Source organism: Manacus vitellinus, unplaced genomic scaffold (assembly GCF_001715985.3).
Source record: "Manacus vitellinus isolate BGI_N305 unplaced genomic scaffold, ASM171598v3 scaffold_23_pilon, whole genome shotgun sequence".
In the NCBI taxonomy this organism is placed as follows: domain Eukaryota; kingdom Metazoa; phylum Chordata; class Aves; order Passeriformes; family Pipridae; genus Manacus; species Manacus vitellinus.
In genome coordinates this window covers 8,490,158-8,509,292 of record NW_021939718.1, presented here as the reverse complement: position 1 = coordinate 8,509,292, position 19,135 = coordinate 8,490,158, and the positions used below count along the sequence as shown (strand labels likewise).

The window sequence follows — 19,135 nt, the reverse complement described above, 5'->3', positions numbered from 1 at the left end:
ATGTCTGATGATAGATATCTACTTTGCTGACATAAAAATAAAGATAATGCAAGTTTTTAAACCACATTAAAGGCAGAAACTTAAACACACTGAAATAAATCACGTGTTAAATATGGGGTTAGAGTTGAGATCTTAGAGTTGAGATAAATCTTGGAGTTGAGATTTACCTGCTATTTCATCTGGAATTGCGAATTCATCCTTTACAGAAGAAAATTCAACCTCAGTCTGGTTGCTAGCATTTATGGATCCAGACCTTGGCTGGGTAGGACTTTCCTCAGAGACATCAGTTGGCTGCAGAAAAGCAGTGTGAACATCCTGAATGTGAGCTTTTAGGTCTTCGTAAGATGGAGCTCGAAAATCGCAGCCATCACACTGCAGGACCTCCATGGTTCAGGCTGATCTTTTACATTAGAAAGTTCTGCAAGAAAAACAAGAGAACAAGAGAAGAAGAAAGAGATGTGTTTACAGCAATGCTATTGGAACAAATCCTGAAATTAGGTAATACCAAGCTTTTGATGACTCAGCCATTTCCAGAGATTCCACAAATACAGCAGTGTGAAACTCAACCTTTGTTTACCATATTAAGAGGCATCTATTCAGATTCACAAGAAGTCCCACCTAGGTAGCTCACAAGTTGCTGACTCCACAAACAGCCAACCTTCTGACAAGTGACTTTGTCTGGCTTTTCCATTACACAGGGCTGTTATTCAGAATTTTGTCTTGTCCAAAGACCACAATCCATATGCTCAGAAACAGCATGTTACTCTCAGTCATGCACTGAAATTCATAATCAGAAGACAGTGGCTTCTGCCTCTGTGAGACCCATTCTAACCTTGCCAGGAGTTGCCAATTCCTGCCTCATCCACTACCATGCATCAAAAGCTTCCACAGGTTGATTCTTGCCTTTCTTCTCAGTGTCCTATCACTCCTGATATTGGTGGAAAACCTAGACCTAACAGCAAGATTAGATGCACTCACATGAACCCAAGGCAGAGTACTTTGCTCTGCCCTACTTCCACCAAGCTTTGTAAGGACATCTGCATTCTTTGTTAAAATGTTTACAGCTTCCTTTTAGTCTATTCTGGGACACAACCTTTGTGTCTTAGCAGTCTGGGAGATGGAAAGAGCTGGAGGAAGAAAAGGACAGTAACAGGAATAACAATACTGAAAAAGCACAATGGAAATATGAGTTACAAAGACACAAAGTCATTATGACTTTCTTGATTTATGCAAAAGCCCTGCATACCTTGAAGTACAAAGCAACATAAGATACAGTGAAGTACGGTAGTTCCCGCTTGTGACAATTAATCCTGCAACAGTTTCATGTGTCTGCACCGCCATGAAGGAGAGGAGCCACAAAGCATAAGCCAAACAAAAGACTTAGACCCTCCTACCCTGTGCAGTGTTGAGGCACAAGAACCACCTTCCTATGTTACCACAGGAATTACTTCTCTAAGCTTCCATGAACTGTGCTGGAAAAGGATGACAAACAGAGCATTTCAGATGTCCAAGACACAAGGACAGCCCAAAGCACTTTAAATTCCATGTGTTTATTTTACGTGGAGTATGAAGCAACCTCCACAGTGAACAGAAAGCTCCAAAACATTAAGGCACAGAAACAAGAGAGGGTACTGCACCAGGATTTTAGATGAAAGAATGCTTCTTCTGATAGCCTGCTAAAATAAACTTCTGGCAAGTCAAATTCCGGACAGTCTGAGCACAGAGGCTCTCCACATATTTACCTACATTACTTTGCAGGCTGTACTATGTCCTTTCTCTCCCCCGACTCCCTCCCACCACCAATAAAGAAAATGAACGCTGTACCCGCTTCTTTTCAGCTAACAAAGTTACAATAATCGAGATACTCAAGCCTTTATGTGCAAGCACCAGACCAAATTGTGTGGAAGAGGTTGCTATCTGCTCTGGATCAAATTACAGCAGTGAGTGAAGCCCCACCCCACGTCTCCTTTAGCACAGTCCATTAGACCTGAAAACAAATTTTTCCATGGAGCAGACGACTCCTGCATTTAGAGCACTTCACAGAAAAGCAGATCATCCAGTTTTCACTACCCATCCCCCAAGCTTAGTCCTTTCATCTCAGCCAAACAAGCCACAGCTCTGCTGAATGTGTTTATCACACTTTCAAGAGATATGAGCCCCTGCGTCACTGAAGCTTTAAGACTCACTAAGCTGCCCTAGTCCTCTGAGCTTTGGGAGCAGCCATTTTAGCTCAGACAACTCCTGCACTCAGAGGCTCAGAGCTTCTTGCCTGTGCACAACATGGCCTCACTTAGCTTCAGTTCAAGCACACCAGCCTTTTTCTTTTTTTTTCCTCCCCTTTTTATAACTCCTCCTCCTTGGGTGATGCTTTAAAAACAAGCATTCCCAGAACACATCTCCCCTTCTCCTGCATGACTTGCCCTCCAAATCATGTTGCTGCTGTCCCCCTGCACTCCTCAAGCTGCACCTTCTTTCCCTTAGCAGAGGCTGGGGTTTCTCAAACCATCTCCTAGGGTTCCCCTGTCCCATGGATGACAAATGTGACAGTTCATTCCAGAAGCACAGCATTACAGCACCAAGACTAGTCCAAGATGTCCTTCAAGCAGAGGCGACACACAGCTGAGAAAGAGGAGGAAGAGAAGGAGGAGGCATAGGGGGGGAGTGAGGGGGGATGACAGGCGGGGAGCCTCCAGCCTGCCCTGTCCCTGGGGAGCTCTCCTGCTTGGCGCAGAAGACACACCACCCCACTCCTCTGCCAGATTCCAAAGTCTAATGACCTTTGTTAATCACCAGCCAGCTTGTCTGCATCAGCAAACCCTGCCAGCAGACACACCCTTCACACAAAGGCTGTAGAGAGGTTCTCTGAAAGCTCCATTGTGTAGAAAGAGAGAGAAAAAACAACATACACACAAAAATCTCTACTCTTCTCCCTCACGCCCCCCCCCCCCCCCCCCGAAAATTTCAGACCCTTTAGAGACATCACCGCAAAACGCTCTCAGCTCTCCTTTGGAAACTTCAGATCAGCTTACGAAACACAAAACCAGAAGGGAGACTAACACTGAGGATCTGAAAAAAGATAATCCTGGCAGCTTCGAGAAGTAAAAACCACCACCATCCCCATCTCCAGCATACACTGCTGCTTGGAGAAGGTATCCTTAAGGATGCTGGCTGCTGTCTAGACAAGCTGAAACCAACCTGTGTGTTGGGAGATATCATTAATAGTTGCTGATTACAAAACTGATGGAGACTCTCTAATGGGTTCCAGCTTGAATCTCAGCAGGGTCTATAGCACAATGGCAGCACCAAGTCAAAGGAGAAGTTAACCTTCCTGCAGCTGTGAGGAACAAACATCGGGTACAGCTTGAATGGGCTTCAGTTTGAAGTTTTCACCATGCATCACACTGAAAGCAGGATGAGGCACTTTGTAAGGAATTCTGCTCTACCATTTCCGCATTCTTCTTTAAAACTCAGGCATTGCATGGAGGCTAAAAACACAAACTGCCAGTTCGAGCTCATAGATCAAAAGAAACTGTAATACAGTGTGTATCTTTTTTTGTCTGCATTGGATATGACACTGGGCAAGACACACCCACCAACCAGCAAAGAGCATTTTCAAGTGCAGATGTTAATACACTGGCAAGACACATCCAAAGCAAAGGAGACAAAGCAAAATTCATACATTTCCATCATGGCCAACTAAGGAAACACATTCCATAGCCCTTCAAATTTTCAAATAATGCAATTAAAAAATGTAGAGGGGAACGAAGGTGGAGTGAGAGAGGAGTTACCAAATCTACTAACTCAAAAGCAGTACAGTAAGTGTGGGAAAAAAACCAATCCCAAACAATGAAACAAAACCACCATGAAGTGAATCTATAAATCCCACAAGTCCTTGAACATATTCACAACCAATCTCTTGAGGCCACATTGCCTACAGATAATGGGACTTCAAAAATGCCGTTACTAATGCGATGCTAACCTCAGCAAACATTATTAAAATGCCATTGTCTGACTAATTTGCATTTCCAAGTTCTTCTTATATATATGGCCTTAATGCTTAATATGGAGGTATGCTCATTTTTCTGATGAGCAAAAACCTTTTAAAACGTTGGGCAAGAGATTCTCAAAGCCACAGTTTTAATGACCCAAGGTGGTCTCAAATTGTCTTCAACATCCTTTTCTACACTCACAAATGCATGAGAACATCTGAGACACAGTTGCATTAGATTTCGAGGTTTTTAAAAGTCCAAAACAAGAGATAATTGTGCTTGTTGAACAACAGTAATTACAGAATTTGGCAGCAGCCAAAGTAGTACAAATCATTATGTTTAAGTTTGGTTTTGAAGCTTCAAAATACAAAATTAATTGTGAAGCCCAAGGCACTGACCTCAAAATTGAGCTTCTGTGGTTTGAATACCCATCCGTTATATTTTGAGATGGAGTCAGCAGAGCTTCTAGAAGTTAAGAATATGCACACGCACAACCACAACTGAAAAGGTCAGTCAGACTACACAATGTGAGCTTCAAGCTCAGCATTAGTAACATGGGATGTAAAACAAATGAATCCCCAGTTCTCCAGGCCTTTCTTTAGTCAGATGATATCAGGGGTATCTTCATCCCTACATCAAACATGCAGGTTGTGCACACAGATTTCATTTTACTCAGTGACTAGGTGGAGCTGAAAGGAATTCCTTCACCACAAGTGCTGTCAAGCATGGAAGAGGCTGCCCAGGGAAGTGGTTGAATCACCATCCCTGGAGGTATTTAAAAGATGTGCAGATGTGGCACTTAAGGACACGGTTTAGAGTGTGCTGGTTAAGAGCTGGACTCCATTTGGAGTCTTGGAGGTTTTTTCCAACCTTCCCCACCCTACCAGAAATAGACCACCAAACATTACAGCAACAGGATTCACCCTGGCAAGTAATTAGAGATAAAACAAGCTATCAGAATTCCCAAGAGTAACACCTCAAGCATTTTTCCCTGCTACAGAAGCCTGGGTTTTCTAAGGCACCAGTGCCCACAGCTTTGCTGAGGACCTTCCAGCCGTGCCCACCTGGGCTCCTGGCCAGGTTCAGCTCACGTACGATGGAGCTGCTGCTCTCATGTCTTTGTGTTTGGGGTTTGGGGCTTTTTTTCTTTTTTTTTCCTTCTTATTTTTTTTTTCTTAGACACTGTTTATACTATGAGATCGCAACAGGGAAAATGATGACTAAAAAAATAAAATCATAGGAGTAATGCAAAAACTTACACATTTGACAAACTGGAAACCTGAAGGCTATTCCAACTGGAGGAAGTCAGCCTCATCTTTCATTTTGAAAGGAAACCCCATAATTAATTAAGAATTCAAAGAGTAAATTCAACTCTCAACTACAGTCAGGCAAACCTACTTAACTCGTGGGTCTTTTTCAATGACCAAATTCCAGTCAAGCTATTGGAATTCTTGGTCCACTGAGCACTGTCTTTAGAGTTACTTGTCCAAGCTGCTAACAATATAAACTAAACTGAAGTACTATTTCTTTCTTCACTCCTTTTTTTTTTTTGTAATTTGGTAGAACTGGATTTTGATAGAACTCCATGGGTTGGGTTTCAACTCTCCACTATACTTATTTTGTGGTTTATATTTTCATGTAAAGGAATTACAGTTTAATTATCAAGATCTCCACGCTGATGTCCAGTTTTGGGTTGTTTATTCTGTTTTGACACTCAACAGAGTTATACCCATGAGAGAAATATATTAGCTGATACCTGTGATTCTCTCACCCATTCTTCCTGAAAATATTTCTCTTGACCTACCTGGAAATACGTGTTGCAATGTAAGATATTTTCAGGAAAGAACTTTTTTTAGAAATTCATTACAACTGAACAGTAAAAACAAGAATCTAAACTGAAAGACACAGACTCATTTTCACTTTAAAATGTACTTATCCAGCCATCTGCAAGAGTGTTTGAACCTGAAGTGGGCTTCAGATCTGATTCCACAAAAGGAGGTCTTCCTACAATAATTCTTTGTACAGTATCTTCCAAACTTCTCAGAAATCTCCCTGTCATGGAAAATAGGGTGACCAGCTTTGTTGATCCCTATACAGCTAATATTTATTTATGTTCCTGAATACACACCTTCTTTTAACATATCTGATACCATACTATGTATCACTGTAAAGCTACCTCATAGATTGCAGAGTCTTCTACATTTCAAAGGGAATATGAGCCACATTATTCTTACAGCTTATGGAGGAGATGCTACACATTACTAGGAGCTGCCAGATTTTTTTTCATTTCAGGAAAAGAACAGGGATTCACAGCACCTCTCATGTAAGTGACCTAAAATGGGTCCAAACGATGGATACTTTGCTATCAGTTCAACTGGTTCACTAAGACTATGAGTTTTAAAAAAATGAGGGGAAAACCAGGCAAAACAAAGAAACAAAAAAACAGAACCCCAGAAAAATATGCTTACTGAATATTAATGCATATTAGCCATCCCACTGTAAGACCCCAGCAGAATAAAGGCACACCATGGCTTTTGCAAGGAGATATGAAAGAAAGGAGAATCACACATAGTGGCACAGAGTCAGTTTCTGCAGGGCATCTTGAGGAAAATCCTGCAGTCTCCAGCCTCAAGCAGACACATTAAACTGATAGTTGTCTCACTACAAACTTCCCCAGCAACAAAGACAAAAGTCCAAGATGGAATACTTCATCTTACACCCTTTTGTTAGTTGCAAGGAAATCAAGTCAACAAAGACAATTCAGGTATAGGTAACTGAAGTACAAAGCACATCAGGGCTAAGGCTTTACAGATTCGAGCTACCTAAATGCTGATTACACCTTTACTTCTCACAAATAATGCTTCTTCTCTTTCTTTCTTTACTGGAGTCTCTCTCTCTCTACACACACACACACACACACACATATGTTCTTTTTAAAAAAATACATTAAGAGGGCACCCAGATGCCTGAGAGACACTTTAAAACTTCAAACTTCTAAAATAAAAGCAGATTGCAAATAAAATGCCACAGTCTTATTACAAGACAAACTGAGAGTGTCATACAAATTACGATTCTGACTTTTGTCTTTCCTTTCTGAAGGTTAGCTGTGAGGCATTATATGGTACAAAGCATGGGCAACAGTGTCTTAGGATAAAGAACTTCCCTTATGAGAAAGGCTCTCAAACATTAAATGCTCATGTTCCAAGTAAGGCTAGGATGGGTTTTTCTGATCTTCTGAATTACTTTCATGGCAAGTTATTAATCTTTACAGAAATCAAAAGGACACTAAATATATATGAGAATCTAAACAACTAGATGGCCAGAGTAGGATTTTCTCTCTTATTAAGTGTGACAGTTTACTGAACAGAAGTAGCGTAAGAGGAAGATGGAACAGCATAGGGCAAAATTCTAGATTGGAAATGTGGTTTACCACTTGGTTCCCATACTAAATGCTCCCAGGAAATAAGCCAAGTCACTCACCTCACTGACACAACCCAAGCTCTCAATGCTTTTCTGCACAGACACAAGTGTTCAAGGGGCAAGTGGGGCCTAGGAAAACAGATGCCAGAGCCAAGCAGCTTGGCTTTTGTACCCTGCTCCTTAGAGCTCCCCATATGGCACAATGGAACCAAAAGGAGTGGGTCTGGGGTTTCTAATTTCCAGCCAAGAGTTAATTAACTCAAAAAAATCCAGTTCCTCTGAGTTAGGAGAAGTGCAAACCCCGGCGTACTGGCCTTGAGAGAAAGATGTCAGTAGGTGGTGCTGAAGAACATAGCAGCATTCTGCCTGGGCACTCCAGAAACAACCTAATTCCTTCTCATGCATTGCAAATATCTTCTAGGAGCTTTTACACAAAGGATGCATTACCAGCCTCACCCTGGAAGGAGCAGGCTTCTCAGCTTGGCACAACCCCAGCAAAGATCCCTTTCTTGCCAGGACAAGTCAGAGCTGTTAAAAAGTGGGTCCTGCCAGTAGCAAATCAGACAAGGCTAACTCTACCACATACCTTGCTAGACCATGAACTGAAGTGGGAAAGGGCAAAGTTGTGTCTGAAGACAGTAGAGATTATCTCCTGATAGCCATCTGCCCTTAAAACAGCCTCTAGTGCCTTTAAAAGTAATTTTGCCACTGACCCTGAACTACATGCTCCATTCCATGGTCACAGTGCTGTGGCTAGTGAGTTGCAAACATGCTTTAGAGAGGACCAATCTCGGCTTGCAAGAAGCACAGTATTTTTAAAGAGGCTAAAGACAGCTTATAAACTGGTGACAGAGCTAAACCATGGGAACACAGAAACTGCTGGATTATTTTGGGGGGCACAGAATTTTAATGTTAGAGATCTGAGATAGACCAGCCAACACAGCTGGTTTAAAACACAAGCAGGCACTGTTAGCATAGTCACAGAGGTGAAAATCAAGTCACTAGCACTCTGAAACCACAAATGCAAAGGGCAAAGCTCTGCTTTGGGCCTGCTACTGAAAAAATGTAATGGAAAATAAAGACAGAATATCACTAGCTTGAAAGATTGATGCGAAAAGATGCTTTTCTGGACGCATGTTTCTCCTTGAAGTACTGGTCTGGACCTATGATGCAGCAGTGGTGAGAGAGACTGAACTTGGCTGGTAAGAGGAGTAATCTTTCAGCCAGAAATTACTTCCGTAATTTGGTGCCCAGTTTGGTAGTCACTGAAGACTCACTAAGTAAGAAAAACTCACAGGGCAGTTGGAAACCAAAAAAACACTGTGTGGATCAGATCCAAGCAAGCCATAGCCCACTGCCTGCCTTTCATCACCAGTAAGAGCTCAGCTTAGTAAGGACCCTGGGGAGTAAGGAGCCCTCTCCCTCAGTCCATCCTGAGATCTTACATGCTCCAGAGGTATTCCTTTAGGAGGTTAACTTCATGCAGAAACCCATGTGAAGAGGATGAAGAAGAGCATTCAGAGGAGTGGTTTTAACCCTATGAAACCAAAGCACCAAAAGTCATAGTTTGTACCAGCAAACAAAGCTGAGTAGAACAGCACCTCACCTCATGCAAACCCACACTCACCACATGCATGACTCTAGTTATAAAGCAAAAGCCACAGCTGAAACCCTACTGGAGGATGAGAAAATGCTGATTAACAAAGTCTAAAGATTGTTCAGCTTTCTCACCCTACTCCTCAGAAGCATGCATTTGTTTGAGGAGATCCACTGACACCCTAGCTATTTTAAGACTGCCTTTGTCTCCAGATACACCTCCCCTTCCCCCAAGCTTCCTGCTATATTTGACATTTGCTGGGCAGGAAGCAGAAGCCTCTCTGTCCGCCAGTTCATTTCCTCAGGTAATACAAATCCATCACTGACCCATTTATAATGCCAGACAGAATACACAGTTTTATTTGCCCATTGACTCAAGCGCAGCATGGCAGCCAGCATCTCTGCCCCAGGTGAAACAATATATACTTGCCCAGTACTTGGCAGATCTTAGACTAGTGATTACCATTAGGCTGCCACCCTTCTCCCTGCCACTCCTCCCAAAAGATCTTTTTCACCTGTGAAAGTGAAGATCATCTGTCTGTTTGTGATGGTGGTGGCAAGATGCTGGTCCTACCCCTGAAAAGTGATACAGCTGCAAAGGAGGAACAAGTTGCAGCTAACAGTTTCACTGTCCCAAATACTTTGTCCCAAATAACTTCAGATATAGATGGAGATACTCCTTTGGGTAACATGTTGGGATGCAGTATATACACATTGGAATGCAATATCCTGGGTCCAAATGGGAACCCTGCTTCTTTTACTCCTCTTTTCAACCCCCATTTCCATCCACTTACTCCTTCCAGGAAACATTAGTGTTTACTATTAGTGTAATCATATAAAGTACAAAATAATTACAATAGCATACTGGCTTATAATCACTAATGTGATACACAGATAGCTGGCAGCCTCCAGAAGAAACTAAGTGTAATATCTGCAATGCACTTCAGGATGGGGGAGAAGAAGAATTCAGAGTGATTCTAGGATTATGGATCCCAATATTTAAGAATTGACCAAGTTTATTAAACTTCTACAGTCAGAAAGTGTTTGGATCAAAGAGGCATTAGAAATAATTACATTAAAACCAGAAAAAAAGCTGCTATTCTCTGTCTATAAAAGAAACATACTTTGTTATGCAGGTAATAATTAAGAACTATCTCCCCCACAAAAATAAAGTAATAATAATAAAGAAAATTCCAACCAACCAACCAACCAACCTCTTTTTAACCTTATTTCATGTCCTTCCAGTAATAAACAGCCCTTGTCCCTGACTACTATGGACACATTCAAATTAAGGAGAAAACTAGTATTAAAACTCAGTTGTGTCAAAAATGGTAAGAGGTTGAGGCTCCTAATGGAGTTCTTCTGTCCAAGTTTAATTCTTTTTGCTTTAAATAAGCTGTTTGAGGGTCAGCCACTAATATCCAATTTCTTTTTCTTCCTCCTAAGAAATACTCAAACAGGAGATGGATCATAAAGAATAAAAAAACCTTAGACTTTCTTTGTAATAAGGCCTATGGCTAAGAAGGGGTGAGATTATAAGCAACTGCATTTTTCAAAAGCTACAATCCCTATAAATATGTAGACATTACAGAACTCTTTAAGTCCATTACACACCACCTTATTTTTTTTCTGCTGTTGTAAATGCTGTGCATTTAATGATTTAAAACACAACAGTCTTCAAGCATTTTAATTTATCTAGAAGGTAACACTATTCAAATTTAGAACAAAATAATGAGTCCCCATTGTCAACAGATTACTCTTGCTGCTTTGAAGACTCACTTTACCTTAAAGATACAGGATAAAAGCTGATAAAAGAGAAAGTTGTTGCCAAAACTTCACCCTAGAATATGTAAACAATTGCCAAACTACTTAGGGAAAGTTCAGTTCAAGACTAGTTTATCAACACAGAAAGTATCTCTTGGTGAAAAAACAAACAAACCCAAAAAACCACAGACACAACAACAACTGTGTAATCTGGAATCTGCACCCAAATGCTTGATTTCTGCAAGAGGTAGGAGGAGACTGTAAGAGATTTTTGGTTTTCTTGGCCTAAAGAAAGAGACTTCTTGGGTAAATTTAAGGTGGAGGGACTTTTTAGGAAGCACCTTTGTATGTCCCTAGCAAAAAATTTGGACCTTCTCCAAATGGAAAAAAAATGCACTGAAAAATCCACCAAGATTCTTAGACAAATTCCAGAAAAGGCAGCCCAATGGTATCTCAAGCTCCATCAGGATTTTGGTTCTGTGCAAAAAGCCTGAGGAGTAGCATTAGATAAATGGCCAAGAAATGGGTCTTCTAATAAACCTTGTCCTCAGAAAAACTCTTATTTTCTTACAAACACAGTTACAGTATTAAAAATCAGTGGGACAGGCGCACTTCAGGACAGGGATTGTGCTTCTGGCTGCAAGCAGAAGGGCATCCACACTTGACTTTAGGAAAGCATTGTGGGCAGCAGTTCCCCTCTCCCCATTGCCACACAAGCCATTGCTTGAGCTGCAGACAGAGTAACTGCTCCAGGGATATTTCCTCTCTAGAATGGAGGAGACAGAACACCTGGACTGCCAACAGCTTCACAACCACAACACAAGAAACACAAGTAGGTCACTGCCTGTCTGTATGTGGAGAGCAGAACCAGAAGGGAGGCTGCACCCAGAGTTAGATGTGCTTTCGGACTTAAAAAGGCTGTTTGAAACTACAGTGTCTCTGTCTAAATAACTCCATGGCTAAGCAAACCTTGACATTTACTCTGCACACAAAGTACATAGAAGCGGGTGAGATATATTTTAAGCTAACAAAGATGGAAACCCCCCACATTTTAAAAAAATATGCAAAAGAACACAGAAGGTTCAAGCCCTGTGATGGTTTAAAAACCATATATAGACTCAACAGAACTTTCAACTTGATAAATTACAAAAAAAAAAGCCATATAGCTTGCCTTTTAATTAATCTGTAAACTTCAGAAGTAATGTTCTGAAAGCAAGGGAAGAGTAGTCTGGCTCACAATGATTTCAAGAAGAAAGAATATATCTCCCTATGGTAATGGCAAAGACACATATGCGACGTTCCACAGTTCCAAAGCAAAGGGGTACATAATCGAAATTAGCTTTATTGCTTATTATAGAACCTCTTAAAAAAAGGAGCTAAAGTCTGACTTAAAGGGAAGACACTTAAAAACTTCCCAACTTAACAGCTTTACCAAGAGGCACATCTAAGTAGTTTCAGTACACCAAGTGTCAATGAATACTCCAGCTCAAGAAATTTTAAAATAAAGCAGTATAACTTCAAAGCAGAACCATATAAAGAATTCTATTTTCTTCTTACCAAAGGAATAAAGATGGACACAAGCAAGCAAGAAACAAACAACCAAACCCCCCCAAACCAAAACAAATATAAAAACCTAAAAAGAACCCAAACAACAACCCCAGAAAACAAAGCCTAAACCAAAAAGACCTATGACAGACTCAACTGTTACAAAATTGTATGTCTTCAATTTATGCTGGTTGAAAGGGACAGGGCGCATCTTTTTATTTACAAATGGAGAGGAGACAATCATATATATAAACAAAACATCTCTTTTCATTAAGACTGCAGCTAAGTGAGCAGCTCTTCACAAGCATTCAGCAACACCACTTGCCAATCAGGTGAATCTCCTCTTTGTTTCTTTCATCCCCAAAGAGGCACACATGAATCTTATGACACCAGAATTCATACAAAGAGTATTTTGAGACATTTTATTTGTGTTGGCCAACATCCTTTAAAACTATGGAAGAGGAAAAAGAAGTAATGTAATGTGCTTTGTAGTCCCTTTTCCCCCCTTTAAAACTCATTTGAATAAAAGGCACTTGCACTCTTTTTACTTGTTCCTTGCAACAAGCATTCATTCCAGCGTGGGTTCTTGTTTGCAGGAATGTATGCAGAGTGAAAGTTTCACATTAATTAGGACACCACTGACAAAGTATCTATGGGAGAAATGTACAATTGGTTCTGCAGAAAGTTCACTTTTCCTTCTGCTGTTTACGGAACACCAAAGCATGACAAAAGACAGTATCATATGTTTCCAGTTTCCACTCATTTGTCACGAAGAAGTCATTAAAGTTAGAAGTGACTTGCTCTCAGAGAGACCAAAGACTGAAGTATTCCCTTGGTTTTTGAACAGCTTCAAATTATTGAACAAAATCTGTAGACTCACAATTGTACATTGATACATACATATGTATGTATGTACTCTTATGTACATACATAAGAAACAAAAAGGCAGGTGTTAAGTATTTCAAGTAGCAATACTGACACTCTTCCATGAGGTTACAACCTGTTTATTTGACTCATGCAGCTTCAGGCCATGCTGTTGTGGGCTCTGTGTGGAAAGCAAGTTGAGTGAATCTGCACCACAGAGAACCTTCTTCCTTTACCTGGTAATGGTGAACCACAGGGAAGTGAAGCAGCCTGGCTTCAGGTCACACAGCTGGTCTGCGGCACAGCCAGAAGCAGGAAGTGGGTTTCCAAACTCCGGTTCTTCCCTGTTGTGCCATGCTACCTTTCTGTGTCCCTGAAATCCCAGTTCTAACTTCCCGCAAGAAGAAGAAATGAAAAGCTCTCCAGCAGAGCAGAAGTTAAAATTTTAGGAGGAGGGGTAAATCAAAACACCACACACAAGGATATAACTGATGCTCTTTATTTATGTTCGTATTTACTTTCTAACTGGAGTTGCCATTTCCAGCCTTCTGCACAGAATCCAGGCCTTTTGCTGAAGAATTCAGGTCAACTCAGCAAAATGTCTGCAGAGCTGCAGAGAAGTGGAGACAGAGTTTAGTGTCGGTGAGCATGGTCTAATCCTCACATTATTTGAGATCACAGTGGGAGAAGAGACATGAAAAAAACAATGGCCATCCAAAAGGGGAGCTTTATATGGGGGTGAGGAAGAATATTTGTTTTGCAGGACTGACAGCTAGAAAAGCTGAAATTCTTGTATGATCTGAGAGGCTTTTCTCTCAATATGACTTTGCCCAAACTACTGAGTCTTTCTACTCTTTCCCAAACTCTTCTCAATAATGGGCAATATAGTATTAATTCTTCTGTTCTAGCAAATGTCTGGAGAAAAAACCACCAGTACTTACTAGAAGTCATCAAAGAGAATCTTCTTTATAGCACCTTTATAAAAATATCTGCAAGAGGAATCCTCTGGGTCCTCCTCAATGTCTTTTGTAAGTAGGAGATATTCAAGACCAAAGAAGAGGAAGTTTGATTTAATCAGACCTCTCTTTCACACGTGCTAGCTGCAGCCACAAAGCATGTGCACATATCCACTCCATCCCAGCCAACAAAATTTATGAGAACAAACCAAGCAATTAGTTTTCACAGACTGACAGTTGCACCTATCACTCATTGTTAGGACATCACCACAAATAAGATCCAGATACTTTATGGATTTCTCAAAAAACGTTCAAATTGTAAGAGAATCAAGTCCTACAAATCCTTTAGGCCACAACATCACCTTCAGTATATGTTCGACCACTATGTAAAGCTAGTATGGTTTTTCTGAAAAACTTCAATAAAGGAAGTGTTTGACAGTCTGGATGTCTAAGGAAACACAACTTTCCAGAAGGCTCTGTACTCCAGGGACTCCTGATCCTGTTTAATGTGAACCCAAACTCTACAGAATGAGCTTATAGTAGACACAAAGCAGTCTCTGTAGTAATCCAAGATACTGCTGGCACTCCTGTTGAAGGAAACATACTGAGCATGCTTCATCCCATGTCTGCAGAACAGAACCAGCCTGAGCTCTGCCAAAAGCCAAGTGTGTCATGGCCAGCTGTAACTGTTACTTTGCCTGGGCAGAGATGAGAAGTGGTAACACCTCTTCTTTGGGTGTTTTTTTCTGCCTGTGGCTGTCACCTGAGACATACAAACATTCTTGCTGCAGTTGGAAGACACCTAGCTAAAAACTCCGTTTGCATTTACCATGAGGTACATCTGGGGATCAGTTTTTGGTTTTTTTTTAATGGAAACTGACACCATGCAGTCAAAAGCACAGGCTCCAATCTTTTAGCACACTAGCCCAAGGTGGCATACAGGCAGGTAAGACTGTGCACAGCTGCTTCCTGCACACAGTTTCTGTCATGTCAGCTGAGCGAAGAACACTCCCTGCTGCTTCACACTAAGCCATTAGAGGAATCCTGACTTCCCACCCTTGCCAGCCCACACAAAATCTGGAAGTTGGTATGATGTCAGCATGTTGGGGAAGCAGGCAAAAAAGGTTAAATTTTCCCCCTTCTTCATTGCTGTCTACATTCATAATTAATCAAGAATTGTACCTTCCTAGGTTCATAGACTCTTTGTCTGAGTAGTGTCACCTTTTCTTTCCAAAGATCATTCCTTTCTAGCATAACTTACCTCACTTTCCAAGCTGTATTCCTGGCATTAAACCTTGCCTTCTGCTTTTTTGCCATAAATAATTCCTCTGGGTCTATCAACTACCTTCTCTGTACTCTCTCATTCTCTAGATCTTCCAGTCTAACAGATTCAAATGCCAGTGATGTGTATCTTCTGAAGCCAAAAGAGGTGGCCTTTCCTTTCTCCTGAAGATGTTTGGCATCCTGGTCACTCAGCACTCAGTGTGGAATAAAAACCACAGCTTTTATGTCTTGAATAGAGAGCACATTTTCAAAGAAGATTGCTCTGCTCAGAACCATTACTCAGCAGGGCAGAGAAAATGAGGGAGAGAAAAGGAAGGGCTGGGAAGGTCCTCCAGCAGACATCACCAGGAATGACTGGCAGCTACCTGGTCTCACTGTCTCTCAACACTGCTGCTGCGGGGCCTCCATGCACACCAGAAACTGGTATCTGAGGCTACAGAAGTCTTATATTTCTTCCTCTTTCTCTTTGAGGAACAAGACTCCCTTTTTGGTTCTCATTGTCTGTTGCTCTGAACTCAATAACTGATAAAACTGTGGTCAGTCAAGAGTGTGTGTGTGTGTGTGTGTGCGTGTACTATGTCTGGATCCCCAGGAAGGCAGCCTGGTATTTTATTTTTAAACTTTGGCTCCTGTTGCACAGCCCCACATATAATGGCTCCACTCCTGAAGGTTGGATAGTCTTCTGCTATCAGTTTTCAAAGAAAAACAAATCCATACAAGCCAACATCACCAAGAGAACAAGAGCAAAGTTCTCTCCTGAAGATTTCTGTTCTCTTAAAAACTCAGGAGATCACAAAAATGTTAAGCCACCAGTGTCATTCCAGTTTCATGCTGCTGTATTCTCACAAGCTGCAGAATATTGAGCAAGTCCCAGCAACTAGTGTGGTTTTAGAGATTTCTCTATTTTTTATTTCTAGAAGTTTGCTGGAGTTCTGCCAGTTTTTCCCAGCTGAGGACAAAGATCTAACTAAAGGCTGTTGTTATGAAGTAGGAGTTTCTTCCTACCTGCAATGGGTCTTCAAGACCTCAGAAGCCAAAGAAGGCAGAACCACACTTGCTAATCTTAGGATTGGTGGTATGGTTCACCGTTCCTGAAGACTCTGCCTTTCAGATGTGTTGCAAAGCTGGCAAACGAATTTGTATCATTTACCTCTAAGCCACCTGCAGTATAAGATCATTTTGGCAGTGACGCTTCACTGTCCCCACCCAAAAAAAAAAGTGGTTTCCTTTTCAGCTGAGCACACAGGGTCTGCATCCGTAGGCTTCATTACTAGAAGGACAGAAACATTCAAGTTAAAGACAAGAGGACTCCTTTTCACCCATGCCTGGGAGAAAACATTGTACACAGAATATGGGGGAGAAACAGAGAAAGAGTGGTTTGTCAAGAGGAAGTCACCTTCTTATCTGTACTTCCATTTCATGATGGGACATAGCCACCAATCTCAGCACTATTTACAGGTTAAAATAGTCACTCATTCCAAAAACAAGAGGAATAGCTTAGACATCTTTCTCCTTCTTCATTCCTGAACTCTTGTCTTCTCCTATTGTCTTCTAACTCCTCCACCTAGACTAGTGCGATACCGAGTTCTGAATCTTGAAAGTAGCCTTCCAAAACTGAAACTACAAATTAAGAACTGAAATCAAGCTGTCAGTTAGGGAATCAAAACCCTCCTTCACCCTGCTGTAGTAATTGGTTTATACAGTCAAAAATAAAAGCATTTACAGTGAGGCCTCTACTGCTGCATGACCTCTGAAGCCAAGCTAATATACCATTTTTCCCAGAAATGGACCTGTTTGTGCATCAGTTATCAAGAGAGAGGATCTAATGATAATACTCACTGTTAAAGTCTTTTACAAGGACAGAAGACAAGACGAGTTAATCTCTAGGTTTCCTAGATTTATCATCCTTAGCAGACCAAAGCCTGAGATTTTGAGAGGTGTCTAACAAAAAATGAACCAGGGTCTATGGTCTAGACCCTTGAATCTACTGAAATGCTTTCGTAATACCAATACTACTAATAGGACTACTAATAATAATTTCAGATAGCTTTGTGGGCTATCTCTAATAGAAAGTTAAGTTATTCTAAGAAACTGACATGTTGACAAAATCTGATTGGATTTTTGTGCCGCAATCACCTACAGGGTAGCTACAGGGCAAAGACTCTAGTTCCCATCTGCAAAATCAGGACTAGAGTTCTGGATGACCAACATGCTGGGTTGCAGAGTTGTAGAGGAAACCAGAGATCTTCTGTCTGGGAGATTTACTCATCCTTTAGAAACTACAATGTGAAAGTCTACAGCAGCTCTGTCAGGACTACAAAAAACCTGTTCCATTTCTTCATTTCCTCTGCTGTAGAGACAACAGAAAAATGCATCTAACTATTAAGAGGAAGGTAGCTTCCACCAATCTTCTGCATAGATTCCACTTTGAGAACAAAATGCAAATCATTTGTCCATAGTTTTAAGCCCAAGACAGGGAAATGGAGGAAAACCCACTAACAGATAATCAAGCCCAAACTCATAACTACAAACCCACAGTCAGTCTTATCAGTTCACCTAATTTGGTTGTTTCCCATTTCTTTGCCAAGTGAGTTTTAGGAGCACATTTTGCTAAAACTCAACCACATCCTAGGTTCCCTCCACCTCCACACTGCAGCCTTCTCATCAGCTGTTCATTAAGTCAGCTGATCCCTGATTTGAGATAACAGCACTGAGAGTCTTTTTTCTGAATGTTCACCTTCTACAACCAGACAAGTTCTCCACAAGCAACTCAATGGTAACAGTCAAGCCTGTCTCCCACCACAGCGTCTGAAGAGAAACTACACTTAGACTTGACTGCTTATGGCCTTTTTACAGAGTTCATTAGTTATTCCAATGGCTTTTATTTTTTTCTTTTCTACAATTAAATCAGAAATAAACAATAGTTTATACAACAAGCATTTTCTAGTCTTATATTCTAGCCACTGCATCTTTTTACCGCTTGGTACAGACTCCATATTCCTATAATATTGGACACAGCCTGGCAAATTAGCTGCTTTTAGTCCTCCAAATGTCACTTCTGAAGACCTCTGAAGGGGAGGAATGGACTACCTGAAAGCTTTCACAGTGAAGCACAATTTTCCAGACTTTAAGTCATTACTATCCCCAGCATTTCCAGGAATGGATTTACTGTTCCAAGAGTGGTACTCACACACATCAGCAGAGGAATGACACTATGTCCTGTGTTTCCACATCTAAATGCTGTCCTAGTTCACTTAGCTATTCTAAGCATTTTAAATGTATCTACCACTTTGCAGGTTCACTTTTTTTCTCATTTAAAAGGAAGACGAGAGTCTTCAAGTCCACACAGGCTACAAAGCTAACACTTTTCTTGAATGAGTCACAGAGCATTTTCTGTTCTACTTTTTCTATCTGTTATAAACTGAATGACAATCTTTTAGGTCTGATCTGTTATAAAATATAAATTACTGGTGTAGAAAACAGACGGGAAAAGGGAAATTCTCTTCAAATCTTGTCAGATACCCTACTTGTCTGACCTGTGCGATGCTTTTATTTTGAATGGAATGAGTCTAAGATAAAAAGGAAAACTCTTGCTTTTCTCTTTGGGATCAAGGGCTCTCAAAGGCATAACACTGGTGTTATTTGTTTGATCCATCAAAGCAAGGTCATTACCTACTTTGGTCATGGAAAACTTCAAAAGTCTTTTCTGATAGACTA

General features: G+C 41.0%; 1 protein-coding gene across 3 annotated transcripts in view; it reads right to left on the bottom strand.

The window, feature by feature from the left end:
- ZNF462 (zinc finger protein 462) overlaps nucleotides 1–19,135 on the bottom strand; it is a 91,635-nt gene that overhangs the window by 51,861 nt on the left and 20,639 nt on the right. For all 3 annotated transcript variants that reach the window (XM_008923690.3, XM_018072876.2, XM_029959938.1), the window contains exon 2: nucleotides 168–418. In XM_008923690.3, coding sequence (XP_008921938.2) covers nucleotides 168–387 — 220 coding nt within the window. In that variant the 5' untranslated portion in view covers nucleotides 388–418. The remainder of the gene's footprint in view (nucleotides 1–167; nucleotides 419–19,135) is intronic.